This window comes from Hyperoodon ampullatus (assembly GCF_949752795.1).
Source record: "Hyperoodon ampullatus genome assembly, chromosome: 12".
Lineage (NCBI taxonomy): Eukaryota > Metazoa > Chordata > Mammalia > Artiodactyla > Ziphiidae > Hyperoodon > Hyperoodon ampullatus.
In genome coordinates, this window is record NC_136925.1 from 40,754,666 (window position 1) to 40,779,539 (window position 24,874).

A 24,874-nucleotide genomic window follows, 5' to 3' on the forward strand; every position below is an offset into this window, starting at 1 on the left:
AGATAGCAAAGGGAAATGCATAAGGAACAAAGTAACATTGCCAACAACACAGGAAGCATGAAAGTGCGTGATATTTTAAAAAGTCAGCAATTAGTCTAATACGGCAAAAATGGGTGTACGTTAAAGCAGATAAGCACATATTATAATAGACCAGGCAAGATATGAAGTCTGAACTAGGATGGTGGAGAAGGGAAGGTGGGAGTAGGGTTGCTAGAGAAATATTTTAGGGGTAGAATCAGTAAGACTCGGTGCCTAATTTGTTCGTGTGTGACAGTGGAGTCATGGGGAAATGGTATCTTCTGTTTTGGACATATCAAGGTATTTGATGCTGTGGAATATCCATATAATGAAGTTCAATAGGCCGTTAGATATGTGGATACAGAGGCTAGGTATGGTCAAGGCTGCAGATAAAAATTTGGGCTGGAAATTGAAGTCAAGAGATAAGATAAAGATGTGGACAAATTTGAAACAAGAGAGGAAGGAAGTTTAAGAGAGTCAGACCTGAAGGACTCTATCTTTGTAAAGTAGAGAAACTAAGTCATCTGCTTTGGTGGGGGGTGTATTAATAGTGACAAAATTTTGGAACAATAACTGTGTGCCTATAGTACTACTTTTCCTGTCAGTTTTGTATGTTTGGTCATTACCTAGTCTAACTCTACGAGATCTTCATTTGTCAGTGGCATTGCTTCTTCTCCAGCATCACTGTCAACTTCATGCTTTCCTGCCTGTTTTGCAAAATTTGCGATGTTACTTTGCACTATCTTTGCATTATGTTTACAGATATATCCTACATCCGCAAGTGGCCAACAGAATAAAGATGGTGACATGACAGGAATAGTTCTAGGGTGTTAAGGCCACATTCGTGCATACAAAATCCAACTTCTGTAGCTTTTATTTTTTTAACATCTTTATTGGAGTATAATTGCTTTACAATGTTGTGTTACTTTCTGCTGTATAACAAAGTGAATCAGCTATATGTATACATATATCCCCATATCCCCTCCCTCTTGTGCCTCCCTCCCACCCTCGCTATCCCACCCCTCTAGGTGGTCACAGAGCACCGAGCTGATCTCCCTGTGCTATGCAGCTGCTTCCCACTAGCTATCTATTTTACATTTGGTAGTGTATATGTCAGTGCTACTGTCTCACTTCATCCCAGCTTACCCTTCCCCCTCCCCATGTCCTCAACTCCATTCTCTACGTCTGCATCTTTATTCCTGTCCTGCCCCTAGGTCCATCAGAACCATTTGGTTTTTTTAGATTCCATATATATGTGTTAGCATACGGTACTTGTTTTTCTCTTTCTGACTTACTTCACTCTGTATGACAGACTCTAGGTCCATCCACCTCACTACAAATAACTCAATTTCGTTTCTTTTTATGGCGGAGTAATATTCCATTGTATATATGTGCCACATCTTTATCCATTCATCTGTCGACAGACACTTAGGTTGCTTCCATGTCCTGGCTATTGTAAATAGTGCTGCAGTGTATACCCTGAGAAAACCATAATTCATAAAGAGTCATGTACCACAGTGTTCATTGCAGCTTTGTTTTTCTGATATTGAGCTGCATGAGCTGCTTGTATATTTAGGAGATTAATCTTTTGTCAGTTGCTTTGTTTGCAAATATTTCCTCTCATTCTGAAGGTTGTCTTTTCATCTTATTTATGGTTTCCTTTGCTGGGCAAAAGCTTTTAAGTTTCATTAGGTCCCATTTGTTTATTTGTGTTTTTATTTCCATTTCTCTGGGAGGTGGGTCAAAAAGGATCTTGCTGTAATTGATGTCAGAGTGTTCTGCCTATGTATTCCTCTAAGAGTTTTAGTGTGTGGCCTTACATTTAGATCCTTAATCCATTTTGATTTTATTTTTGTGTATGGTGTTAGGAAGTGTTCTAATTTCATTCTTTTACATGTAGTTCTCCAGTTTGCCCAGCACCACTTATTGAAGAGGCTGTCTTTTCTCCATTGTATATTCTTGCCTCCTTTATCAAAGATAAGGTGACCATATGTGTGTGGGTTTATTTCTGGGCTTTCTATCCTGTTCCCTTGATCTATATTTCTGTTTTTGTGCCAGTACCATACTGTCTTGATTACTGTAGCTTTGTAGTATAGTCTGAAGTCAGGGAGCCTGATTCCTCCAGCTCCGTTTTTCTGTCTGAAGATTGCTTTGGCTATTCGGGGTCTTTTGTGTTTCCATACAAACTGTGAGACTTTTTGTTCTAGTTCTGTGAAAAATGCCAGTGGTAGTTGGATAGGGATTGCATTGAATCTGTAGACTGCTTTGGGTAGTATAGTCATTTTCACAATGTTGATTCTTCCAATCCAAGAACATGGTATATATCTCCATCTGTTTGTATCATCTTTAATTTCTTTCATCAGTGTCTTACAGTTTTCTGCATACAGGTCTTTTGTCTCCTTAGGTAGGTTTATTCCTAGGTATTTTATTCTTTATGTTGCAGTGGTAAATGGGAGTGTTTCCTTGATTTCACTTTCAGATTTTTCATCATTAGTGCATAGGAATGCAGGAAATTTCCGTGCATTAATTTTGTATCATGCTACTTTACCAAATTCATTGATTAGCTCTAGTAGTTTTCTGGTAGCATCTTTAGGATTCTCTATGTATAGTATCATGTCATCTGCAAACAGTGACAGTTTTACTTCTTTTCCAATTTGGATTCCTTTTATTTCTTTTCTTCTCTGATTGCCTTGGCTAAAACTTCCAAAACTATGTTGAATAATAGTGGTGAGAGTGGGCAACCTTGTCTTGTTCCTGATCTTAGAGGAAATGGTTTCAGTTTTTCACCATTGAGGACAATGTTGGCTGTGGGTTTGTCATATATGACCTTTATTATGTTGAGGTAGGTTCCCTCTATGCCTACTTTTTGGAGAGTTTTTATCATAACTGGTTGTTGAATTTTGTCAAAAGTTTTTTCTGCACCTGTTAAGATTATCATATGATTTTTTTCCTTCAATTCGTTAATATGGTGTATCACATTGATTGATTTGCATATATTGAAGAATCATTGCATTCCTGGGATAAACCCCATTTGATCATGGTGTATGACCCTTTTAATGTGCTGTTGGATTCTGTTTGCTAGTATTTTGTTGAGGATTTTTGCATCTATGTTCATCAGTGATATTGGCCTGTAGTTTTCTTTTTTTGTGACATCTTTGGTTTTGGTATCAGGGTGATTGTGGCCTCATAGATTGAGTTTGGAGTGTTCCTCCCTCTGCTACATTTTGGAAGAGTTTGAGAAGGATAGGTGTTAGCTCTTCTCTAAATGTTTACTTGTAAAGCCATCTTGTCCTGAGCTTTTGTTTCTTGGAAGATTTTTAATCACAGTTTCAATTTCAGTGCCTGTGATTGGTCTGTTTAAATTTTCTATTTGTTCCTCATTCAGTCTTGGAAGGTTGTGCTTTTCTAAGAATTTGTCCATTTCTTCCAGGTTGTCCATTTTATTGGCATATAGTTACTTGTAGTAATCTCTCATGATCCTTTGTATTTCTGCTTGTCAGTTGTTACTTCTCCTTTTTCATTTCTAATTCTGTCGATTTGAGTCTTCTCCCTTTTTCTCATGATGAGTCTGGCTAATGGTTTATCAATTTTGTTTATCTTCTCAAAAACCAGCTTTTAGTTTTATTGATCTTTGCTATTGTTTTCTTTGTTTCTTTTTCATTTGTTTCTGGTCTGATATTTATGATTTCTTTCCTTCTGCTAACTTTGGGGTTTTTTTGGTTCTTTTTTCTCTAACTGCTTTAGGTGTAAGGTTAGGTTCTTTATTTGAGATTTTTCTTGTTTCCTGAGATAGGATTGTATTGCTATAAATTTTCCTCTTAAAACTGCTTTTGCTGCATCCCATAGGTTTTGGGTCATCCTGTTTTCACTGTCATTTGTTTCTAGGTATTTTTTTGAATTCCTTTTTGATTTCTTCAGTGATCTCTTGGTTATTTAGTAGCATATTGTTTAGCCTCCATGGGTTTGTATTTTTTACAGATTTTTTCCTGTAATTGATATCTAGTCTCATAGCGTTGTGGTCAGAAAAGATACTTGACATGATTTCAACTTTCTTAAATTTACCAAGGCTTGATTTGTGACCCAAGATATGACCTATCCTGGAGAATGTTCCATGAGCACTTGAGAAGAAAGTGTATTCTGTTGTTTTTGGATGGAATGCCTTATAAATATCAATTAGTCCATCCAGTCTAGTGTGTCATTTAAGCTTGTGTTTCCTTATTTATTTTCATTTTGGTGATCTGTCCATTGGTGAAAGTGGGGTTTAAAGGTCTCTACTATGATTGTGTTACTGTCAGTTTCCCTTTTTATGGCTCTTAGCATTTGCCTTATGTATTGAGGTGCTCCTATGTTGGGTGCATAAATATTTACAATTGTTATATCTTCTTCTTGGATTGATCCCATGATCATTATGTAGTGTCCTTCTTTGTCTCTTGTCATAGTCTTTATTTTAAAGGCTATTTTGTCTGATATGAGAATTCCTACTCCAGCTTTCTTTTGGTTTCCGTTTGCATGGAATATCTTTTCCATCCCCTCACTTTCAGTCTGTATGTGTCCCTAGGTCTGAAGTGGGTCTCTTGTAGACAGCATATATACGGGTCTTGTTTTTGTATCCATTCAGCCAGTCTGTATCTTTTGGTTGGAGCATTTAATCCATTTACATTTAAGGTAATTATCGATATGTATGTTCCTATTACCATTTTCTTAATTGTTTTGGGTTTGTTTTTGTAGGTCTTTTCCTTCTCTTGTATTTCCTGCCTAGAGAAGTTCCTTTTGCATTTGTTGTAAAGCTGGTTTGTTGGTGCTGATTTCTCTTAACTTTTGCTTGTCTGTAAAGGTTTTAATTTCTCTGTGAAATTTGACTGAGATCCTTCCTGGGTAGAGTAATCTTCGTTGTAGGTTTTTCCCCTTCATCACTTTAAATATGTCCTGCCACTCCCTTCTGGTTTCTGCTGAAAGATCAGCTGTTAACCTTATGGGGATTCCCTTGTATGTTATTTCTTGCTTTTCCCTTGCTGCTTTTAGTATTTTTTTCTTTGTATTTAATTTTTGATAGTTTGATTAGTATGTGTCTTGGCATGTTTCTCCTTGGATTTATCCTGTATGGGACTCTCTGTGCTTCCTGGACTTGATTGATTATTTCCTTTCCCATGTTAGGGAAGTTTGCAACTATAATCTCTGCAAATATATTCTCAGACCCTTTCTTTTTCTGTTCTTCTTCTGGGACCCCTATAATTTGAATCTTGATGGATTTAATGTCCCAGAGGTCTCTTAGGCTGTCCTCAATTCTTTTCATTCTTTTTTCTTTATTCTGCTCTTTAGCAGTTATTTCCACTATTTTACCTTCCAGGTCACTTATCCGTTCTTCTACCTCAGTTATTCTGCTATTGATTCCTTCTAGAGAATTTTAAATTTCATTTATTGTGTTGCTCATCATTGTTTGTTTGCTTTGTGGTCCTTCTAGTTCCTTGTTAAACGTTTCTTGTGTTTTTTCCATTCTATTTCCAAGACTTTGGATCGTCTTTACTCTCATTACTCTGCATTCTTTTTCAGGTAGACTGCCTATTTCCTCTTCATTTGTTTGGTCTGGTGGGTTTTTACCTTGCTGCTTCATCTGCTGTGTATTTCTCTGTCTTCTCATTTTGTTCAACTTACTGTGTTTGGGGTCTCCTTTTCGCAGGCTGCAGGTTTGTAGTTCCCATTGTTTTTGGTGTCTGCCCCCAGTGGGTGCGGTTGGTTCAGTGGCTTGTGTAAGCTTCCTGGTAGAGGGGACTCGTGCCTGTATTCTGGTGGGTGGGGCTGGATCTTGTCCTTCTGGTCAGTAGGGCCATGTCCGGTGGTGCATTTTGGGGTGTCTGTGAACGTAGTATGACTTCAGGCAGCCTCTCTGCTAATGGGTGGGGTTGTGTTCCTGTCTTGCTAGTTCTTTGGCATGGGGTATCTAGCCCTGGAGCTTGCAGGCCATTGGGTGGAGCTGGGTCTTAATGTTGAGACGGAGATCTTTGGGAGAGCTCGCGCCGATTGATATTACATGGGGCCGGGAGGTCTCTGGTGGTCCAATGTCCTGGACTTGACTCTCCCACCTTGGAGGCTGAGGCCTGACACCCGGCCGGAGCACCAAGACCCTGCCAGCCACGTGGCTTGGAAGAAAAGGAAGAAAAATAGGGGGAAAAAAAAAAAAAAACAACTAACAGATAGAACCCCAAACCAAATGGTAAAAGCAAAAGTAAACAGACAAAAATCACAGAAATAAACATACACACACACTCATAAAAAGAAAACAAACAAATAAACAAAAAAAAATAACGAACAGTCAGGACCCTAGGACAAATGGTAAAAGCAAACCTAAACAAATGATATCACACAAAGAAACATACACGTACACACTATAGACCAGGGCTTCAGAATATCTGGTTCTTTTTCAAACTTCTCTCTGTTCTTCTGTGAAAGGACTTCACGGTCAATTTGCTCAGACTTTGATTCTTAGCCTGCAACTTTGGAATCACATGGGAAGCTTGAACCAATGCCGGGCCTCACTCAGGAGGAATTAAATCAGAAAATATGAGGTGAGGCCCGGCATGAAACTTCTTTAAAGCTTCCTGCTGGTCTCCACCAGTCTACGGAGGCCAGCTTATACTTTAATAGAGGGAGGTAGACAATGAATACATGTCAGGTGATGATAAGTATAATAGAGAACAATAAAGCATGGTAAGGGGAAAGTAGGAAACCTGTGCAGAGACCTAAAAGGAGAGAGAACAGTCACGTGGGTATCCAGAGAAAGAACATTCCAAGAAGAGGAAACAGGAAGTGCAGAGACCCCAAAGCAGGATTGTCTTTTGGTGAATTCCTGGAATAACAAATGAGCCAGTGAGGCTGGAGTAAAGTGAGCACAGGCACAGGGCTAGGTGAAGACAGAGGTTAGCAGGGGCAAGGGACAGATTTGGAGGGTAAATTCTCTCAACCAGTTAGATTCAGACTTCTTCAGTTTATAATAGCGATTTTGTAACTTCAGCTTTCCTGAAATATAATCCATAGATGATATATAACTTCCTTGAGAATTTCAAAATATAACTTGAATACCCTAATTAAAGGAAATTTTGTAAAGCAACTTTATAACATGTTTAATATGTAAATTAAACATGTACTGATAACATGTTTTTACTAGTAAATGCTCAGGCAGGACAATACAGGAAGACAAAAATGCCCTATAAAACTATCCTTGGGAGCCATACTTTCTGAAAACAACTTGGTAATGAGCCCTGTAGTTCTTTGTTAGGCTCCTACCCTAAATGGGGAAGTTACCAGAGGGTTTAGAGTGAACGAGTAACATAAGTGGACTAATATTTTAAAAGAATCACACTGGCCTCTGTGTGGAGTGAGGCTGTGGGTCGACAAGGGCAGAAGCAGGGAGACCAGTTAGGAGGCTGTTACAGTAACAGGTGCAAAATGATAAACTGGACTGAGGTGATAGTGAAAGAGGACTTGAGAAGTGGTTGAACTCTGGGTGTCCGTAGAAGGTAGAGGATTTGCTGATGGGTTGGATATACAATGTGAAAGAAAGAGGAGTCAAGGATAACTGTGGCAGTTTTCACCTGAACACATGTAAGGGTGGGATAGTGGTTAATTTAGAGGAGGGTAGAAGGAGTCTTTGGGGAAGGGGAGAACAGAAGTTCCCTTTTTGGATATATTAAGTTTGAGATGTCTGTTAGACATCCTGGGAGAAAAGATGTTGAGTTGAAGCTCAGACATATAAATCCCTAGAGCTCAAGGGAGAGAGCCAGGCTAGAAAATTGTTATATTGTATGTATTGCATGTATTGTTTATGTGGTGGGGCTACACAAAAGATACACTACCAGTGATTTCTCTAGTGGAGATGAGATTTTTATGTTAAGTTGGGGGATGAATTTAATAGTCGATGTAGATTATTAGACTTTAGATTTAGAAGATTTGGGCCCTGCCATTTCCTTTTGTTTCTTCTGCAGTCCCTAAGCAAGTCCATCTGGGTACATATCTAATAAGGTCTGCTGAATAAAAGAGTGCTTCTCCTGAATTTGGAACCAGAAGATCAGGTCTTTTGAGTTCATAAAAAAGAGCTGGACTCTCTTACTTTAAGGCTTTGAGTAGTATTAACTTACTTAGAAATTTCTTTTTTTTTTTTTTTTTTTTGCGGTACGCGGGCCTCTCACTGTTGTGGCCTCTCCCGTTGTGGAGCACAGGCTCCAGACACGCAGGCTCAGCGGCCATGGCTCACGGGCCTAGCCGCTCCGCAGCATGTGGGATCTTCCCGGACCGGGGCACGAACCCGTATCCCCTGCATCGGCAGGTGGACTCTCAACCACTGTGCCACCAGGGAAGCCCTTACTTAGAAATTTTAAATTTTTCAGATGGGATAAAGTCAATGTTTTTGAAGGAAAGAATTTTTGTTATGCATTCTAACTTCTATAACTGTTTACATTACTTTTATTAGTCTTTGATTATTAGAATTATATATAATTCTGTACATTAATATATAGAATTATATATTAATCACATAGCACTAGTGTAATCTTCATAAAAGTGATGTTAAAATGGCTAGTGTGACCTTAATGTAGTTTCTAAAATACAGTAAATACTTGTCGTATCTTTCATGTTTGTTTGGTTTTCTTGTAGGAAGATTTGGAGACTGGAGTTCACCTTGACCCTGCTGTCAAAGAGGTTCAGTATAATCCTACCTATGAGACCATGTTTGCTCCTGAGGTAAGAAAACGTATTATAGTTAAGAGTGTCGGGCTTCCCTGGTGGCGCAGTGGTTGAGAGTCCGCCTGCCGATGCAGGGGACACGGGTTTGTGCCCCGGTCCGGGAAGATCCCACATGCCACGGAGCAGCTGGGCCCATTAGCCATGGCCGCTGAGCCTGCGCGTCCGGAGCCTGTGCTCCGCAACGGGAGAGGCCACAACAGTGAGAGGCCCGCGTACCGCCAAAAAAAAAAAAAAGAGTGTCTTTTGCTATATAGTATTTAAATTATACATACGTAGATAAACAGTTGGTGAATTTTTCAATGTTTTCTGATGAAAGTATACTATTTAAACTGTTAGAAAATATATCCTGTTGTATGTTAGTTATATCTCAATTAAAAAAAGAAATGAAAACATATCCTTCTATTCTCCAAAAGTTAAATAGTACGCTTTTGTAAGAATAATATCTAATTCTTAGATGCAAACTTAGTTAACATCTTCCTCTCAATTTTGATAAGGGAGTATTACAAGTTAACGATGAGGGAAAAAATTTTGGTTGATTAGCATCATTAATGCATAGTATATTATGAAACATCTAGTGACAAATGCTGCTGTGTTAAACACTAAAAAGAGGTACCATACTGACGTGGTCACTGCTCAAAGATAGCCACACGGTTTATTGCTTGCTCTGAGTCAGACATCTTATGGATTCTTTTTTCTGATGATGATAAATGGTGATGGAAGCATTAAAAAAGCTGAAGAAGAAGGAAAAAAAAAAGCAGAAATAGTGAAAATTGTCCATTTAGGAAAGTCTTTGTAGAAATGATTAGATTTCTAGGTATTTAGCCTTTATAAAGGAGAAAAGAATGCTTGATTGACAAGATACAGATATCAGAAAAAGGTCATTATAAGAAATAATAATATGGTTTCAGTAGCAGGATCTTTAAGAGCACTTTAAAGATAGAGATGAAGAGCTATATCTTATTGCACCCTGGTAGAGAAAGGAGTACTTTTTAATATTTTTCATTTTTTAGCATATAGTCATTGTCTTTTTTTTTTGATAAAGCTATTTCATGTTATTTTTGCCTGCTTAGGTTTCCATAGTCACTTAAAATATGGCAATGGAAATGTATAGCACAGCCAAGGATGTCAGTGCTAGTGCCCTAGCTGTTCTCCTAAGTGTACAATAAGCAAAAAACTCATTCTCGTGCTCTGAGACTGGTACATTTTTAATTTTATTCCATTATTTCCTAAATCCTTATAAACTGTTGAATTATAGGCTGTTTTATATCCCTTGGCACCATTTTAGCGCTGGCACGCTGCATGATTTTTTTTTTTAATGTAAAGTACTTCAATTTAAGCCACTAACTTTAGAAAATGAGAAAATTTGGAAGTGGCATGGTGTATGACATTCCTGTGTCAGTGTATTTTCTATGAAGCCTGTTTTTCTTAAATTTTTAGATCCTATGCATAACTAATGTATTGCTGTATGATTAGTTTTCAAAACTTTCAAGACAAATTCAAAAGGTCAAAAAATTTTTGGTGCTATTGACGAGGCAGTAGGTTTATCATTCTCTTTTGGGGATTATCAGTCTAATTTTCTGTTCTTTTTTTTCCTGTGTTAGGGAACCTCACATTAAATATATCAACTAGTTTATGTCAGGAACATTTCAGTGCTTATTGTCAACAATTTAAGGAAAGAGTGATGGGACTGAAAAGTGAAGAAAAATTACAATTTTTCTAAGGAATTGTCTGTGACATAATAAATTATCAACTTTGAACTTTATGACTAGGGTCTGTATAACTTGGCAAAGTCTGGAAGGGTATTACCAGGAACTTTGCTAGATGAAATTCAAGTTCTCATATTTTGAGAATCCATCATTAGAGACAAGATTTAATCCTTCTTCTCAATCTAGTGTTTACCAGAGAGGACATGCTAAGTGCTTTTTAAAAAAAAAAGATGGAGGGCTTCCCTGGTGGCGCAGTGGTTAGGAATCCACCTGCCAATGCAGGGGACACGGGTTCGAGCCCTGGGCCGGGAAGATCCCACATGCCGCGGAACAACTAAGCCCATGTGCCACAACTGCTAACTCTGCCCTCTGGAGCCTGCGGGCCACAGCTACTGAGGCCCGTGCGCCTAGGGCCTGTGATCCACAACAAGAGAAGCTACTGCAATGAGAAGACTGTGCACTGCAACGAAGAGTGGCCCCCACTCGCTGCAACTAGAGAAAGCCCGTGCGCAGCAACGAAGACCCAACGCAGCGATAAATAAATAAATAAATAAATAAATAAATAATTTTTAAAAAAGATGGACACCAGACTATTTCCTATAGTGCCTCTAAAACACCAGTCAAGTTTAAGGAGAGACTGCATCTTGTTATAAAGATAAAAGTTCCATGAAAGTATTTGTAACTGGCAAATGTTTTTTGAAATAAGCGATACAATCCAGGTTAAGAACCTGAGATGTGGGGCTGAACAGACCACTTATTAGCTCTTATGGGACATTAGATTATCTTAGTTTTTTCACAGGTAAAATGAAGATACTTTCTACTTTACCAAATTATAAGGATAAATGAGATAATATGCGATGTGCTTAGGAAACTGGCACAGAATAAGCATTTAATAAATTATAGCCTTTATTGTTATTTATGTTAATATTATTGGCATTGATGGCTAGATAGTCCTTTATGAGGGAAGATTCCAGACAGGGGAACAGCATGAGCCAAATCATAAAATCTAAAGAACAGTAGTGTTTTAGTCATTATCAGTAGGGGAGAATGGGATAAGGCTAGAATAGTACTTTGTACAATCGGTATTGCACAGGCTCTAGAGGCCAAGGTAAAGAGTTTGGTCTTGATTTAATAGATGAATTTTTAGGAAGATTAATTTTAAAGGTTTGCATGATGGAAAAGAACAGGGATGGAGACTAATAAAATAAAACTACCATTTAGTACACTATGCCAGGTACCACACTGAGGGATTTGTATACCTTATCTCCTTTAGCCCTCACTACAACCCTATGAAGTAAGTACTTTTATCCCTATTTTATAGTGAGGAATTCAACTGTCAGATTATACTGCCAGCAAGTGCCATATTTGAGGCTTTGAGTCCAGATCATTCTTAACAATCACTCCATAACTATAAGACCATTTAGAAGGTGCAGTTTTGACTTTATTAGTTCAGTAAACTAACAAATTGGCTATTTTATTTTATAAATTACTGTTTCCCTCCCAACCAAGGACTTTTCCTAGTTGATCTACCTAGTTATCCAGGTAAGCTTTCTCAAATTACAGAAGGAACTTGAAGACATAATAGCCATTGTTTTAGTCTAGTGATTTTCTTCATTTCACTCAATCCTGTTGGATCCGCTTAGAGAAAATTCTATTTGTTAGCTTCTCTAGACTCATATAAAGCCCATAGGCCTCAGAGAGAATTTCAGACTCCTTAAAATAATATTACTTTAGAATAGAAAAAATATAAAAGTTTAGAGGGGGAAAGTGCCAGTTACTGTTTAAAATCTGGCCGTAAGGGCTGCTATAAATATTAATGTTAGAATGGACTTTAGAAGTCATATAGATCAGCTCTTTTATTTTATAGATGAGGGAACTGAGGTGCAAGGTTATAGAACCACTAATAAAATATACTATCCTAATAATTAAACTGTGCTTATGTCTTACAAGATTGAGGTATTCTGCCAATAAAATTGATTGTGGTGATCTTTTCCAAAATTATAGAAAATAATAATTAATATGCTCTTCTCACCTTAAAATTTGTTTATAAATGTTTTATACATTGATTACTTCAATGAATATTAATGGAAAACTTAATACAGCAACCTGAGTATATGATTATTTGTTCAGTAACTTGGGTTTTTTTTCTATATGTGAATTTATGGTTACGATTTCATATAGTCAATTTATATGAATTTTCTTAATTCCTGTGATGTTATAATATACTGCTAAGGCATCAACCCTCAAGTACTCTGCCTGCTGAAGACTTGAGAACCACTGCCTTATAATACATGGATCTCTTAGATTTATCAACTAATGTCTTAAATTAAAAATGCTTTTTCCCAAGTTTATAAATAAATCACTACTTCACTGAGATGAAAGATGTAAGGTTACTTACCTCAGAAACATTTTCTTTTTTGGTGCAATGTCTGAATTAATACTTAAGTATGTATATTTTATATGGGAGATTTACAATTGTAATTGACTGTGATATACTTCAATATTATCTTCGCTAAAAACTATTAAATACTCATACCTAATTAACTTGAATATGTATTTTAAAAGATCACTTGAATACAAACTTACGCTTAGACTTAACTACCAAAAGTTGAAAAGAAGCGTTAAGAAATCAGTCTTGTGTATTTTTAAATATGCATTGTTTTGTTTTTTTAATGGTTAACCCAGAATTAAGACTTGCATATTCACACAGACCAGGAACATCTGAGAGAGTAATTGGTAAGAGCTGAGTCCTGCTGAATAACATTCTCTGCCTTCCTCTGTTGACATGTAATGTCTTTGAGGTCAGCTCCAATAGCTGCCAGTAACCAGAAAGTTAAGGTGAGCCAGAAGTAGATGAGCCTACCCCAGGCAGCTTCCTATATCAGTGGAAGATTTTTTTGTTGTCTCAGCTTAAATATATATAAAATATAAGCATGTTTAAATTTTTAGACAGTGTTAGGAAGAGTACCACAAGATATACTTTGCTGTAATATATGGATCTATATTCTTATAGAAATCAAAGTTCTTAACACTGAGAATTTTTCTTTAAAAGGTGGAGGCAGTTTGCTATGTATGACCTGTAGAAGAATTATTCCCTTTTTGTAAAATCTTAATAAAATTAGAATATGGAAATTGTACTTTCCTTTTTTAAATTGGAAATTATAAGCATAACAATTGGTAATTTATTATATGTGATAGAAGTAACAATATAGGCAATGGGGATTTTTATCATTTTGGAATTTTTTACCCCCAGAAATATCACATGCTGCTTTGCAGATGTTAACTGACTATAGCAATTAGATCATCTAGTCAACTTAAGTCATTTTATTATCTTTAATTTTATGGATGTTTTTGTTTTTATAATAAATTTCATGACTGAATGAAGTTAACTGTAACTTCCAGCCTTCAGCAATGTAGATTTTTTTCCCTACATTTCCACCCGTCAGCTCAGGAAGAACTAATATGGGCTATAAAGTCTTGCCCTGTCCTTTATTATAATTTAGAATAAATAGTAATAAAAGCTTTATATATGAATTAGATATCTTAAGATTGAATCATTTTAAACCTAGAAATGGAAGCTGTCAATAGAAAGGAATATTATAGTAATTTATTTTCTTCTAAAGCAGAAAAAATTATAAGGCAAATTAACATTTAAATTCAGATTTTTGTTCATAGCATAATGTTGATATGTAGAGAAGACAACATTCTGGTTAAGGAAAGATCAATAATTTACATTTATGGCTCTGGAAGTGTATCATGGAAAAGGTGGTTTCAAATGGTAGAGACCTAAGATGTTCTAATGTCAAAATATTTATTATGACAGTCGACCTTCCAGAATTCAAATAAAAATATCCTGTCTACTTCCACTGTTTCCAAAGTGGGAAGTTCATTTTATTCTTTATTTTTAAAACTGGAAAGAAAAGAGTTGGATCTTCCCAATACCTTTTCTAATAGCATTAGTGACTTTAGGCAGGCAAGGTATGTCATCTTGACCTTTTTCTCCATCTCTAACATGAGAAAGAGAATACCTCTTTAACTTTCCAGAATTTTTGTACCTATCAAATTAAATAACATTTGGAAAGCCATTCTGGAAACTCAAAACATTGTAAACATATAGATAATAATGGCACTATTTTGTGTTAAGATTTTCATAGTGTGACTTTTCAGAGTGGAGAAGTTTTATTTACATTTGTAATGTCTTTTCCTAGGGACTTTTTCAAGCACTTTACTTTTATTGTCTATTTCCTATCTTCTGCCCCCAGTGAGACTGATTAATCTTTCCTTCATTAGTGCTTTCTATATGCCAGGCACTATGGAAAGTATTGATGGTTCTAAGTCTCCACCTTTGAGGAACTCATAATCTAGTAGCAGAGAAACATGTGTTTTTAAAATTACATCATGGTACCATTCCAGAAATCCCCTAAATCATCATTTAGACAAAACTATAGTGTGTCTCAATTATCTAGAGCAACACTGTCAGATAGAACTTCCTGCAATAATGAAAATGTAGTAGCCAGTAATTGTATCTGGCTGTTGAGCTCTTGAAATATGGCTGGTATGACTGAGGAACTGAATATTTTAATTAATTTAAATTTCAATAGCCACACATAGGCTTGGGTGAGCTGGTTCCTCTCCAGTCCTGGTGGCTGCCAAACAGTGCTAGCCAGACATTGTCCAGTTGTACTAAACTATGGGAGGTAAGCATGTTCCCACACAGGTTAATGGGCCCCTGATGATTTAGAGTTAAAAATACATTGTGCAATAATTCTACTCATTCTAGCTTTATACACTGAGAATTTGGGTTTTTTTGTTTGTTTGTTTCTTATAACATTGTAGTTTGGACCAGAAAATCCCTTCAGAACACAGCAAATGGCTGCCCCTAGAAATATGCTTTCTGGATATGCTGAACCAGCCCATATCAATGATTTTATGTTTGAACAGCAAAGAAGAACTTTTGCCACATACGGTAAGGTGATACGCGAGTTTCAGGTTAAACCTTATTAGAAGTGGGGTGTGTGTGTGTGTGCGCACGCGCAAGCACGCAATAATCGATTTTATCTTCTGGCTTTTTAAATTTATTAACCTGGATTCCTTAAAAGGGTAGTATGTTTTCTTATACACATCTATAAATATTTATACAAATAGGAAGGTGCACTAATATTTTTAGCTGTCATTCTAAATCTGCTCTGATTTCTGAGTACTAGAAATATTCTGTGGTCTTAAAAACAGAACATTCTCTGTTGTACTTTTTAATGAACACTTGTTATTGAATGACTGTTGCATGTAGACTGCTGTTGAAATTGGTAAATAACAGGATAGTGTTAAGAGGTATATTTTTATCTTCTTATGCACTAGTTGACTTTAGTCTCTTTCTCAAATTTTATCTCTGAAAAGTTTTCTGTTGATTACTGAGGGATATCAGGAAATGGAATGGCCACAAATTCATTGCGTAAAATAATTACATCCTATCAGTGGTGGGATTTGAGAAAATTAATGTGCATACAAAGCTGGGAATCCCCTCTATAAGAAGATGGCCTTTATAAAAATGTCCTTGCTGATGGTTCCACAGATCATAGGTCTGGTCACTTATATCAGCTTTGTCCATATTTGGTAGTGCCTCTTCTTTCTCTTCCCATAATCTACATCTGTAGGTTGACAGACACACTGATCACCTTCTGCTTTGAAGAGCTTTTTGGTAGGGTGGGTGAGCAAAGTAACTGAGAATGTTTTTATGCCTGTTGTAGTTGTGATCTTTATGAATTAATTGCTTATGCTGATGTTCTCTTCCCCAAAGAGTAACTGAAAAAGAAAACTTTGAACTTTTTTAATAAGAGATTTAATAATCACATTTTTAGACATCAGCAACATTGTCTCTCTTATTTTCATTTAGTTTTCTTTGCAGTTAAAATTCTAATACCTCCTCCTTTTATTTCTTATAGAATTTTTTTAAAGTTCTAAACAGATTTTTTTGTCCTATCTACCATTAACTTCCATTATAAGATAGCACCCAAAAAAAAGTTGAGAAAGCAGAATCATGTGAAATGTTACATATTCAGTGTTGCTTTTTAATTGCAATTGTTTTCACTAAAAAATAACAAACAAATTTTAAACATTTAGGAAAGAGAAGAAAAAGGTTACCTATAATCCCACTATACTAAAATATCTACTTTTAGTAGATATTTTATTCCTCCAAGTCTTTTTTATTAAACACATTTGTATTACAGAGCTATAATCCTTCTAAACTGAAAATTTTGCAACTTTTAAATTCAATGTTCTATCATAAGCATTTTCAATGTTACTTTATAATCTCAAAGATTATTATTTTTAAGCACTATGTAATATCCACTGATGGGTTTATATTACAATTTACATAATTATTCTAATGTTAGAAAATTACTTTTTTCTAGTTTTTAGTGAGCGATGCAAACTGATTCATCATGAATTAGTTTAGAGGTTTAGTACAGATAGTCTTAGTTATTTATCCACAATATGTTCTTGGAAACTGGTTGTAAAATGATTGACATATATTAAATTATATTTCACCGTGGCAAGGTTATAATTGACTTAACAGGTGCCAAAAGTCATAGCAAAGACTTTATACCTCTGAAATCTCCTAAAAGAGTTCAGTGATACTTCCAGTCCAATAAAATGGTTATAAATGCATTGTACCCATTGCGTGTATAAGGGATCCCATGTAAATCTAAAGTATATATGCATTACATAAAAATTTAATTGTTAACTATATTCACTAGAATGTACCGTTAAAAAAAAAGCGCAAGTACTCTTATGTAGTATTTCATGATTGTTCACATGGGTTGTAGGCCATAGACTGATTTAATGATCTAGCTCTCTTTTGTGAATATACTGGATTATTACTAAAACTGATTTTACTAAATATTTATCATACTAGAACCCCCAGTTGAAGAAAAACTGATTTGAGTTACTATAGACTTTCTTTCCTGAAGTTCCCATAGACCACTGAAAACTACATTTATATGTAGCTACACACTCTAGCTGAAGGAGTATATAAATATGCTAGTAGATATCCTTACTGCTCTTACCAATGAAATATAAATAATGATTTATGAAGTAGAAATATACTGTTTTTAAATTGGGAGGGAAGACTATCTTTACTGAGAATAGCATTTCCAAAATAATAGCTAAATTTTATGTAATTCTTCTCACCCTATTTCTTTTTTTAATTATTTAAAAGTTTATATAACTTGATAAACTAAACCATGCATTATCTGTTACCAAAAATAAAAAGATTTCTAAACTCCTGAATGTATGATATACGTATATTTTTAAGCTCTTAGAAAATTTAAGACTAAAGTTTGATATTTTGGCCTAACGGGCTCTTAGTAATGTAATGTCAATATGCTAGATTCATCTGTTCTACTGAAGTCATTCATTGTCCAGCCTGAGATTTAGGTTAATGATTCTAAATAGAAACATAGCTCATGAAAGAAGGATTAGTCCTCAGAGTAACAGTGGACAGTTGAATGTGATAAAGTAAAGTGATAACTCTTTTGGAGATAAGCTCAAAGAGATCCAACACAATGAAAGACCTTTGAAATTATCTTGCACAAGCAACTTTACAATCAAAAATTTGGTTTGCTTGTGATAGAATTATTGGTGTGTACATCCTGATGATAAAGGAAGCTGTAATACTTTCAGAACATAAGGAAGAAATAAAGTCACAAGAAAACAAACAAAAAGACCATTTTCAGCATCTGGGAAGGAAAATGTAAAATGAGTAAATGTGTATAGAATTAAAATGAATTGTAAATGGAAAAAAATGGAGTCAGTAATTTGTACTTTTCTCCTTTCAGGTTATGCCTTGGACCCTTCATTAGATAACCATCAAGTGTCTACTAAATATATTGGTTCTGTAGAAGAAGCGGAAAAAAATCAAGGTAATTTATTTGAAATATCAATATTTAATATCAAATATATATACCTATTGTTTGTAGATTGACTTTGGACAGTAGGGAACCTTGGACCCTTCATTAGATAACCATCAAGTGTCTACTAAATATATTGGTTCTATAGAAGAAGAGGAAAAAAATCAAGGTAATTTATTTGAAATATCAATATTTAATATCAAATATATATACCTATTGTTTGTAGATTGACTTTGGACAGTAGGGAAAAACTAGTATGTAATTTATCTCTGGATTTTTTTTTTTTTTAAGTTGAGACAATAGTGGGATATAGTTTAGAGCAATGTATAGAACTATTAGTTTGGAGCTTGCTTTTGCCACTTACTAGGTGTGCAACCTTGTAAGGAAGATAGTCATACCTGTAGTGGCGGGGTTGGGGGGTGGGGAGTGATTTATTGGCACAGTTCCAGTCCTGTAGAAATCATTCAAGAAATGAAAACTAATGTATATCTGATTTTAGCAGTTTATTTCTCAACACTAATGTCAAGCTCCATTTTAACAGAGCAGAAAAAAATCTCATCGTGCATGTCTGTGGAGATTGTCTTTCAAGGGTTGCTTTGAAGTCTGAGTTTGAATATGTGTTTTAAAATATATGTTTATACTTGTATTCATTTTGTACTTATTTTAAGACAGAGCATCAAACTCTAAATGCTAACTTGCCACAGAGCTCATCAGCCCCTTGGAATCTTATCCATAAAATGTTCGATAGAAAAAGAGTACGCTGTTTGTACGAAGGCACTTAGTAACTCTAGAGCCTATATCAGGGGTCCCCAACACCCAGGCCACAGACAGGTACTGGTACGTGGCCTGTTAGGAACTGGGTTGCACAGCAGGAGGTGAGCAGTGGGCGAATGAGCAAAGCTTCATCTGTATTTAGTCACTCCCCATCGCTTGCATTACCGCCTGAGCTCCACCTCCTGTCAGATCAGCGGTGGCATTAGATTCTCATAGGAGCACGAACCCTACTGTGAACTATGCATGCGAGGGATCTAGGTTGTGTGCTCCTTATGAGACTCTAATGCCTGGTGATCTGAGATGGAGCTGAGGTGGTGATGCCAGCACTGGGAAATGGCTGCAAATACAGATTATCATTAGCAGAGAGGTCTGACTGCACAGAGACCATAATAAATCAACTGCTTGCAGACTCATATCAAAACCCTATCAGTGAGTGGCAAGTGAAAACAAGCTCAGGGCTCCCACTGATTCTGCATTATGGTGAGTTGCAATAATTATTTCATTATATATTACAGTGTAATAATAATAGAAATAAAGTGCACAATAAATGTAATGCACTTGAATCAACCGAAAACCATCCCCACCCTCCCACCCCCGGTCCATGGAAAAATTTTCTCCTACAAACCAGTCCCTGGTGCCAAAAAGGTTGGGGACCGCTGGCCTATATGATCAAGCTACCTTTGGTTTATGAGCTAGACTGTTGTTAAAATAGGATTTTAACAACCTTTTGTTATAACACAGCTTAAAGGAAACTGATTTGAATTAATATAGGTTAAGCTTTTCTCTTTGTTAGACCTGTACAAGCTACATCTTTATGTAGCTAGATTCTCAGTTAACAGTTAAATTGTGACTATGACTCCCGTAAACCTTTCTCTTTCCAATTTAATGACTACACACAGCATGCCACCTCCTACTGATCAAATGAGAATACCAACCAGAAACATCCTCTTTCCTCGTTTCTTCTTACTGTTAAGATTTATGGTATTAGAGGTCAAGTTTAGATTGAGATCACCTGGAAGAAGTACCAGATTCTTGTGAAACCTTCTTTAATTTATATTGTTGCATTACAATACAGCGAAGCAAGTGAAGCAAGGAAAAGTTATTAATTACTTAATGTAATTTTATCTAATTCAGCTTTTGAATGAGAAATTTTAGTTTATTCTTGCTTTCAAAGGTAACTTTATCATTATTTAGCATTATTAAATTGCTATGTTTCTTTCAAAAAGTGGTAAAATCTACTGATAAAGGTCTGTGATTAATTAAAAAGATTGTGTACCACTGCAGGATTACATAGCTGGGTCTTTTCTTCCTTCACATATATTAGAATTTGCAACATATTGCACCAGTAGAAAGCTGCTTTGCCCAGAAGGTTGAGTGTCTTTTTATATAGCATGAGTTGGTGTATCTCAATTCATGTAGGTTTCATTTTGTGTTTTAAATATTTTGTGTTTATAAATCTATATAAATATATATATTGGTGTTTCTTTAGAAAATATCCATATTTATGATCTCTGCTTCTTTGTTTCTAATATAGGTTTAACTGTGTTTGAAACTGGTCAGAAGAAAATAGAAAAGAGGAAAAAATTCAAAGAAAATGATGCATCTAATATTGATGGTTTCTTGGGACCGTGGGCAAAATATGTGGATGAAAAAGATGTAGCCAAACCTTCAGAAGTAAGCTATGATGTTTTTCATTGCCAATTCAGGTGTCTGCTATGTCTCTATGAAGGATACCTATATTAATAAACTTGAGGTTTCCTTAGAGAACCAAATGACTCATCAGAATTTCTCTGCCTTAGGTGATTGAGAAAATACAATAATTCCTTTGTTTTTCTTTGGAATAATTTTTGTTTATATTTTTCTGATTTATTATCCTCCATACTTTTTAATTAAAATACAATATTGAACAATTTTTAATAAAAATCACCTTGATAATAGTATTAAGGTGCTATGGTAGCTGATTTTCTGATGCCAGATATTCAGACAGTAATTACAGAATCAGCCTTTCTATGATTTTGGAATTCATGATGCGTTTTATTTATTAATTTATTTAAAAATTTTAACAAAGTAGTATGTCTATTTTTTTTCATAATATTATGAAGTTTATAAAGTAAAACTATAAAACCCTACTTGCCCCTCTCCACCTCCTAATCCTGCTGTCTCTATGAGCCAGTCACTGTTCTAGGTCGTAGGGATATAGCAGTGGAAAAGATTAAGAAAATCGCATGAAGCTTACATTCTAGCTGTATCTCACATCCAGTTATCTCAGTAATACATATATGCTGCTCTTATTTTATTTTGACTTCTCAGTTATTATAAGGATTTACTACTACCCCACCTTCCTTTTACTGTTTCTCCCACAAAAGTTGTGTCACAAATCTGTAGTCACTGCTTATATCCTTATGACTATTAAAAGCTGCTTACTGAAGAAGAACATCATCTACTAAAATTCACTGTCTTTTCTGGTACTAGATTTTCTAATTGCCTCATTTTTTCACTTACATAATTAGCATAATACATCAAATTACTTTCTAGGTGTTCCAGAAGGATGGGTTTTGTATACATTGAGTTTAGAAGTATTAACTAGTACCCACTGTGTGTGTAGTGCCATTTTGTAATCTGCCAAAGAGTTGAGATTGTTATCCTGGGAGACATACTTGCGGCTATTGCCTCACCAAAAAAGTGTGCCTCATTATAAAGAATTTATGACCAATGTTGGCCAGGATGGGGTTCTAGAACATCCATTTTAAAAGTTCACTCCTTAATTTCCTTAGGAAGAACAAAAAGAATTGGATGAAATTACAGCAAAGAGGCAGAAAAAAGGCAAACAGGAAGAAGAGAAACCTGGAGAGGAAAAGACAATCTTACATGGTAATATATTTTTTATGCCTCCTCATTTTTACGATAAACTTTCAGATATTTACTCTGTTCTCTGTTCACATAATATATGTATTGCCTTTACTAGTCAGCTGCTAGAATTCATTTTATTAAGAATTACATTGGACAATTTGCATCCCAAAGAAATTATAGCAAACCTCTTCTATGTTCTAATTAAAGAGACAGCCACAGATGATTTTTTCGAAGTGCTAATGAATTATTTTTTAAGGTAGATAAAGGAGATTATGGTTCACAGTCTGTTCTTTCCTAAGATAAAGTTGACTCTTTTTGATGTATAACTAGTCCCCCAGTCTTTTTTTTTTTTTTTTTTTTGCGGTACGCGGGCCTCTCACTGTTGTGGCCTCTCCCGTTGCGGAGCACAGGCTCCGGACGCGTAGGCTCAGCGGCCATGGCTCACGGGCCCAGCCGCTCCACGGCATGTGGGATCTTCCCGGACCGGGGCACGAAACCGTGTCCCCTGCATCGGCAGGCGGACTCTCAACTACTGCGCCACCAGGGAGGCCCTCCCCCAGTCATTTTAACCTTTTGTTTTTAACCCAAGCCAAATATTCTCCAGGTATGATCACAATTCATAACTGTTACTAAATTACACTTTAAAAGAATAAACTTTGTTTTTCATGTAAGTGGATTGGAGATTAAGATTCTCATACTTACTTTGATTTGTAGAAGGAAATGCATATTCACCAAAATAAATTATATTCTAAACTCTACCTGGTTCATTAGTAACTAGTTATATTGGGGAAATTATGTAGTGACTACCAGACTAAAAGAATAATTCAGTTCTGATAGTATTGATTATTCTAATGTTATATCACTTACCAAATATATAGGTTTCACGAGGTCACGTTTAGCTTCTCAAGCTCCAGTTTTATCTCCAAGGAGTCTATTTAGTACTGTGGTGCTTGTGGCCATAATAACAATAACAGCCAACATTTACTGAGTACTTACTCTGTGCAGCATGCTACTAAGTGCTTTATATATACTATGTCATTTAATTCTCACATGTGACTTTACTGTAAAATCTGGGTTGAAAGTAGAAAAGAGATTGGAAAAAGAACCTGGAAGGACATAAAGGAGGAAAGCAGGGAAAAGGATAGTTGATATATTTTTGTTTTGTTTTAACTTCCTTCTTATCCTGTTTTGCTTCTGATTCTTTGCCAATGACTCACAAGGCCCAAGTATTATCTTTTCTTCTCTCACTGTGATTGTACTGCAGTGGAGTCTTTGTATATGCCACTAAAATGTGTAACTGGATAAAGAAGTAAGAGCTTATTTAAAGGTCTGATATTCTCTCGATATTTAGGGATTCTAAAATACTACCACTAATTGTAAATAATAGCTATGATTTCAGGCAGTTAAATTTTAGCTGACTCTTGGTCTTAACATCATCAGAGTATTTTTACCAAAACCTTGATACACAACGATATCCCTATGAATAAAATGTTTGTTATCATTTTAAGAATGTAGATTTCATGACTATGGCTTTTATTTGTTCACTGCTTTCTTTTGCCTTCTTGTTTCAGTTAAAGAAATGTATGACTATCAAGGCAGGTCCTATCTTCACATACCTCAGGATGTTGGTGTTAATCTGCGGTCACCTGTGCCACCTGAGAAGTGTTATCTTCCCAAAAAACAAATTCATGTGTGGTCCGGACACACAAAGGTAAGCAAATTGGTCGTTTTTGTTTGTTGTACTGTATAACAGTGACACCAGCATAAATTTTCAGCTATTGATGTGGGACATTCAATATTTCTAGTAAAGATGTAGAGAAGTCAAGATAGAACAGGGAGGTCAAATTGAAGATAAACCGGAGTCAGACTCTGGCCGTACCAACACATATGAATCACAAGTGAATACTCAGTCTTCAAGGTCATCTGATTGGGCCGTGACATAAGCATTCATGATTCGGTGTCCTATCCCCTTATGGTAGCCCAGGCCTTTGCCTCCAAGTTCCTGCCATAATATTCTTCCTCTTGGGCACCAAGTCAGTGAGTAATGGGCTGGTACTAGCACAAAAGCCTCAATAATTTTACCTTAGCAATTAGAGTTATCACACTTCAAAGAAGATTAGATGCTCCCTGGTTTATACACTATGATATTCTTAAACTAACGCAGAGACAAGACACTTGAAAATTTTGATGTTAATATTCTTTGTCATCTGCACTGTTCCAACTGATAATTTCCAGCTCTTAGCAAAGAGCAAAGGTACTGAGTAAAAGAAGGAAGAGGAGTGAGGGCATTAGTAACATGATTGACTAAGAATTCCCTTGGGTGAGGAAGTTGGTAATGAAGGTTAAAAAAAAATCTTGAAAAGCTTAGCATCCCAAGGGCTGCTCTTAGAATACTAACGAAGGTTATTCTAGGGTATGATTTTTAGAATGAAGAAAAATAGTAAATTAGGTGGCATAAAAATACGCTGTCTGTCCCTTCTGTTTAATTTTAGCTGAGGTTTCAAATGCTTCTGATTGATAATTTTAATTCCTTTTTACAGGGCGTCAGTGCAGTCAGATTGTTTCCTCTCTCTGGCCATTTGTTGCTGTCTTGTTCCATGGACTGTAAAATTAAGGTGAGTTTTCAGTAACAGAGTAGGAGTGCTACAAAGCTGGTGCTTTGGTTAAATCTATTCGGTTAATTATAGATAAATCTGGGTTTGTTAGGCAATTAGAGGCTAATTATTTTCTCTTAAACCCTGTGAATGCAGCAGTTTTTATGAACTGCTTCCAAACACGTTGATTCACATATGGCTTTGTGGTCCAATTGGCTAGGCTCTTTTTTTTTTTTAAGATTTAAAATTTTTTTTATTTATTATTTATTTTTTGGCCGCGTTGGGTCTTTGT

At 35.8% G+C, this 24,874-nt stretch overlaps 1 protein-coding gene across 1 annotated transcript in view; it reads left to right on the top strand.

The window, feature by feature from the left end:
• The window catches only part of CDC40 (cell division cycle 40), a gene marked incomplete at both ends in the record, with an annotated part of 47,434 nt that overhangs the window by 8,365 nt on the left and 14,195 nt on the right, over window positions 1–24,874 (top strand). Inside the window, 7 exons of the mRNA XM_079716516.1 lie at window positions 8,665–8,751; window positions 15,297–15,426; window positions 18,293–18,376; window positions 20,673–20,812; window positions 21,913–22,009; window positions 23,560–23,699; window positions 24,529–24,603. Of these exons, the coding sequence (XP_079572642.1) occupies window positions 8,665–8,751; window positions 15,297–15,426; window positions 18,293–18,376; window positions 20,673–20,812; window positions 21,913–22,009; window positions 23,560–23,699; window positions 24,529–24,603 (753 nt within the window). The remainder of the gene's footprint in view (window positions 1–8,664; window positions 8,752–15,296; window positions 15,427–18,292; window positions 18,377–20,672; window positions 20,813–21,912; window positions 22,010–23,559; window positions 23,700–24,528; window positions 24,604–24,874) is intronic.